The 4,573-nt window shown below is 36.6% G+C and overlaps 1 protein-coding gene across 3 annotated transcripts in view; it reads right to left on the reverse strand.

Moving 5' to 3' along the window:
• Positions 1-4,573, reverse strand: part of LOC107746538 (ATP-binding cassette sub-family A member 1-like) — a 42,082-nt gene that overhangs the window by 31,651 nt on the left and 5,858 nt on the right. For all 3 annotated transcript variants that reach the window (XM_016560781.1, XM_016560782.1, XM_016560780.1), the window contains 2 exons: positions 3,250-3,391; positions 3,020-3,138 (listed from right to left, as the gene is read on the reverse strand). In XM_016560781.1, the coding sequence (XP_016416267.1) occupies positions 3,020-3,138; positions 3,250-3,391 (261 nt within the window). The remainder of the gene's footprint in view (positions 1-3,019; positions 3,139-3,249; positions 3,392-4,573) is intronic.

The raw sequence follows: 4,573 nt of genomic DNA on the forward strand, positions 1-4,573 counted from the left end.
AGATTCATGTCTGAGCAGGCCGGCAAGTGTGTTCACCTGGGCGTGGAAAGAAACGTCGACTGATTCATTGTGTGATTCCACAAACAATGTACAGGGAGTCTAGTTGCCTCAATGTTCTGGAATTTAAAACAGGGGTTGAAGTAGTCCACACAAATCCAGAAAAATTGGACAGACTTGTGTGAGACTCCCCTTCCTTCCTGAAATCTGTGGCATCACACTATCATTCATAAGTTTGATAATGATAATGCAATTCCTTAATCATATGAATCTTAAAAAATGAAGTACATTTTTTACATGATCTGATCAATATGACAAATCACAATCGAAACAAAAATCCTAAAATGCAGAGATGGATCTGCTGAAAGTCAAAGTCTGGTCAGATTGAAAGTTTTTCAGATCCCTTTTTTGATGGAAATACCTAAGTGGGGTCAAGTCTGTAAATTTGGGGACATCTCTCATGTTGCTAGACAGTAGAAACCCCTTCTACAATCCATACGCCTAAAGCTATACCTGATGTATATGGAAAAGTGTAGCCATTCACACCTAGCTAACAACTACCTGTGATAACCCTCACCCGGAGAAGCCCAACTGTCTCCATGTCTTCCATCTGTGCTGTTCATGGAAACAAAGGCTGGAAGTGTGTTCGTTGCTAGGGAGGGGCAAAGCCCCAGGAGGTGGCAGATTCCTGAACTATTCAATCGCTTCCCCACTAATCATTCTTTTGAAAAGAGGGTAAAGGGAGAGAAATAGGGGAATAAAATGGGGTCTGAAAAGACATGTGCAGGGACCTTCTGTAAAGCCATGGCCAATTACATCTGTTAGGCCTTTTTAGAGAGTACAGGTATATGCAAGCATAAAATGAGAGGGTCTAAAGAGTCTAAATGAGCCGTGGTGAAATAAAGATACATATACGTAATACCGGGGTTTCCAAAACCCTTAATCCAGTTCTCAGACAGTTTTAACTGCTGTCTTGAAATTTACTCTGACATTCAAAAGTTTGGGGTTGGTAAGATTTTTTTTTTTTTAATGTATTTGAAAGTTTCTTATGCTCACAAGACTGTATTTATTTGATTAAAAATGAAGTAAAAACACAAAAATTGTGAAATATTATTATTATTTAAAATAATGGCTTTATATATTTTTTTAAATGTTATTTATTCCTGTGATGACAATTAATGACAATTAGTGCTGAATTTTCAGCATCGTTACTCCAGTCTTCAATGTCACACGGTCCTTCAGAAATCATTCTAATATGCTGATTTCATCAAGAAACATCTTATTATCATCAGTGTTGAAAACAGTTGTTCTGGAAACTGATTCTTCAATGAATAGAAAGTTCAAAAGAACAGCATTTATTTAAAACAGAAATCGTTTGTAACATTATAAGTGTATTTACTGTCACTTTGGGCCACTTTAAAGCATCCTTGCTGAATAAAAGTATTAATTTCTTGCAAACAAAATCATTTTACTGACCCCAAACATTTGAACAGTAGTGTACCTTTATTCTTCTTTTTTTGCAGAAAGTGCACAAACCATCTAAGTGGTAGTGATCAGGGCAGCTATGTGAATATACAAGTCATTTGCTCAACTCAACCCTCAATAAACAAAGAGAAAACCAGTACAATTTTCTTTGGCCATTACAACAATTAGCATCATATTTTGGGCGTGATGTTTTTCCTAAACACTGTAACCCATTATGAGGCTAATGTAAAGCAGCTATTTAAAGCTCTTTGTGAATTCAGCATCACAGCTAATCATAGCAAATGATCAAGGTGTGAATGGGTTCAAGCGATAAATATAACCTAAACCCAGAGAACTCAACTCTTTCATGTCTGTTGCCATTAGTTGTAATCAAAAGAGGAGAATAAAGACAAAAATACATGAGATCGCAGCATGCGGATGCCACGACAAGCCCCACAATGACTGGATGGCGAGTTCAAAGCATTCCTATTTTCATACACGACAGTGTGAGACACAATAATGAAGCTTTAATTGAACAGGTGGACTGACATGGCTCTTTTTCCTCAAGACTTTCTGAACTCTTTTCTGAAGGTGTATTACGGTTAACTGTGAATTTAGATAAAATTTTTTGGACCATTTGAGCCTGTTTTTGTCTGTACAGCTATGAAAACAATTAAGTCATCTCCCCATTTCACTCTGTCACAGATCTAATGTAATCATACTTCACTTTTTGGTAAATACAGTCTATATATTGTTACTGCAGACATTCTGTGATGGCGTCTGTGCAACCTTTTCTCCATTAGGCAGAGAAATACAATTAAAGCTCACTTAGCGTGAGAAGAGAAGTCTGTGAATGGGAAGAGACCATTCACGCTGTATACCCAGCACACACTAAGTGAATAGGGCAGGTAATGCTAGAGGACTGGATTCTGGGATGTGTGTGCGTATTTACACCCACACTAGCCCTGAAAGTGACTTGCCATGGCTTGTATGAAATGCTTGATCCTTCAGTCAGCCACCCACTCCCTCCTCTCCCAGTGGAAAAATTGCACTATCGCAACAAATCCTCAAAGACTGATGGGCATCAACCTTTCGCTTATATATTTACAAGGATTAACTGATAATTCATACGAGTCACTTCATGCTAGGAGAAGTGTTTGCTTTGGAAGAGTACAATTGCTGAAAAGGGCAAAAAACATGACATAGTTCAGCCAAAAATGAAAAACATGCCATTTATGCACTCTTATGTCATTGCAAACCCACATGACTCTGTTTCCCTGGTGGAACATAAAAAGGAACAAGCTAAAATATAAGTATTTAAGTCATTTATTACTAAAAAAAAACTAAGCTTCAGGGCTCAAATTGCATATTCAAACTTGATGAAAATATAAGTTATCTTATGATTTTAGAAGACTTGGAATACAGCACACAAGTCAAATGGATTACTAATGTTTTTTGTCCTTTTTAGAGCTTGGTCACTTTATGGAGAAGAGCAGCATTTGATGTTTGGAAACACATGAGGACGAACTGTTTTCATTCTAGGCAATTCTGCACTCACCAGCTGTGTTGTTTTGCATGACTTTCACTGCACTGATAAGCTCCTTGAATCCATCTAAGCTCTTGTCATTTTGACTGTACAGTAAGATCTTCTTGGCATCAGAAAACAGGCGTGAGATTCTGAAAAAGAAATCAGAATTACTTCCAAATTGCATGCATGGTCTTGTATTACACATAATTGGCCACATTATAGTGTTATTTCGAAATCTTCAGCTGTAGGCAACAACTTACATGGAATCGTTGAAGTTTCCAACGACTCCTGGAGATTCCCCAGGGGTTGGGTGTCGGAAGCAGGGATTGTTGGCATTGCAGACGATGCCCTGGATCCAGGGCAGGGTGCCTGCCGAGGGCATGGCTTTGTTGGGAAAGTGACCTGTAACAAATAAAGGGAGACTAAATGAAATACCTCATTGAGGAGGGTTGAAAAGAGAGTTTCCACATTAAGAGCAGAAGAAGAGAAAGTGTACACGATAAAACCAGCATAATCAAGACACTGGCATAGAGTGATGATATCAGAAAACGTTCCAGTAAAACCATAATCTGTCTTGTTTTTTCCCCCCCAGATAATGCATCTTTGACTTTAAAAGTGCATTTACTTCATATATGACAAGTGATCCTGATAATGGGAGTTATAGATAGTGCAGATACATTATCAGATTGATATCCAACTGCATGATGTTCCGGATGAGATTTTCGTTATTTCTACATCCCAGTGCTGTGGCCCATCCCCATACACAGTACAAATGATTGACGTGTACCCTTAGACTGCCTTATCTTCCCACAGACCTAAAAAACACCAGCAAACATCTGACTGTCCATCCCTGGAGGATGCGTACCCTATGAGGGGACCTTATCGAGTGATTACCTAAGCGGTATATGTGACCTATGTCCCCTCACAGACTCACTGTTATTTCTATAATGAGTCAAATATGCAGGTCTGCTATCAGCCAACCTTAAGACTGCCAGCTGCTCCACTGCTGAGCACAGCAAAGATAATACTTAAAGCATGAAGTAATCAATTCAGGGGCTATTTGTTCAATTCCTCGTATATTTATTTAATTTTAAATAATTTATAACAGGATGAACCTCAAAATAACTGGGTCATAATATCAAAAGAAAAAAATAACACATTATATAATGCAAATGTTTGTAATGTAATCAAGCACAAGTTCCCGTTACATTAATGTAAAAACATCACATTTTCTATTATATAGAAAAACTATTATTTTTTTCAATTTTAATAAGTTAAAAAAGTATGTATCATGGTAATGTTTGTCCTACTCCTTTTAATTTATGTTGAATTTAATTTAAAAAGTCATTACAGTTTTTTACATGAAAAGCACATTCTTGTAAAATACTGTAATGCAAGATTTCTTTTAATTAAATCATCATAAAAATAAATTGTCAAAAATATAGCAATACAAAAAAATCTTAAATATTTTGTTTAATGTAATAATTTCCTTATGATGCAAAAAAACAGCAATTTTAAGTGCCCTGTAAACACAACATTATGTGGAAGAAAACATTTCACCTAAAAAAATAAAAATTATATATA

This window comes from Sinocyclocheilus rhinocerous, unplaced genomic scaffold (assembly GCF_001515625.1).
Source record: "Sinocyclocheilus rhinocerous isolate Xijiao unplaced genomic scaffold, SAMN03320098_v1.1 scaffold679, whole genome shotgun sequence".
Classification (NCBI taxonomy): domain Eukaryota; kingdom Metazoa; phylum Chordata; class Actinopteri; order Cypriniformes; family Cyprinidae; genus Sinocyclocheilus; species Sinocyclocheilus rhinocerous.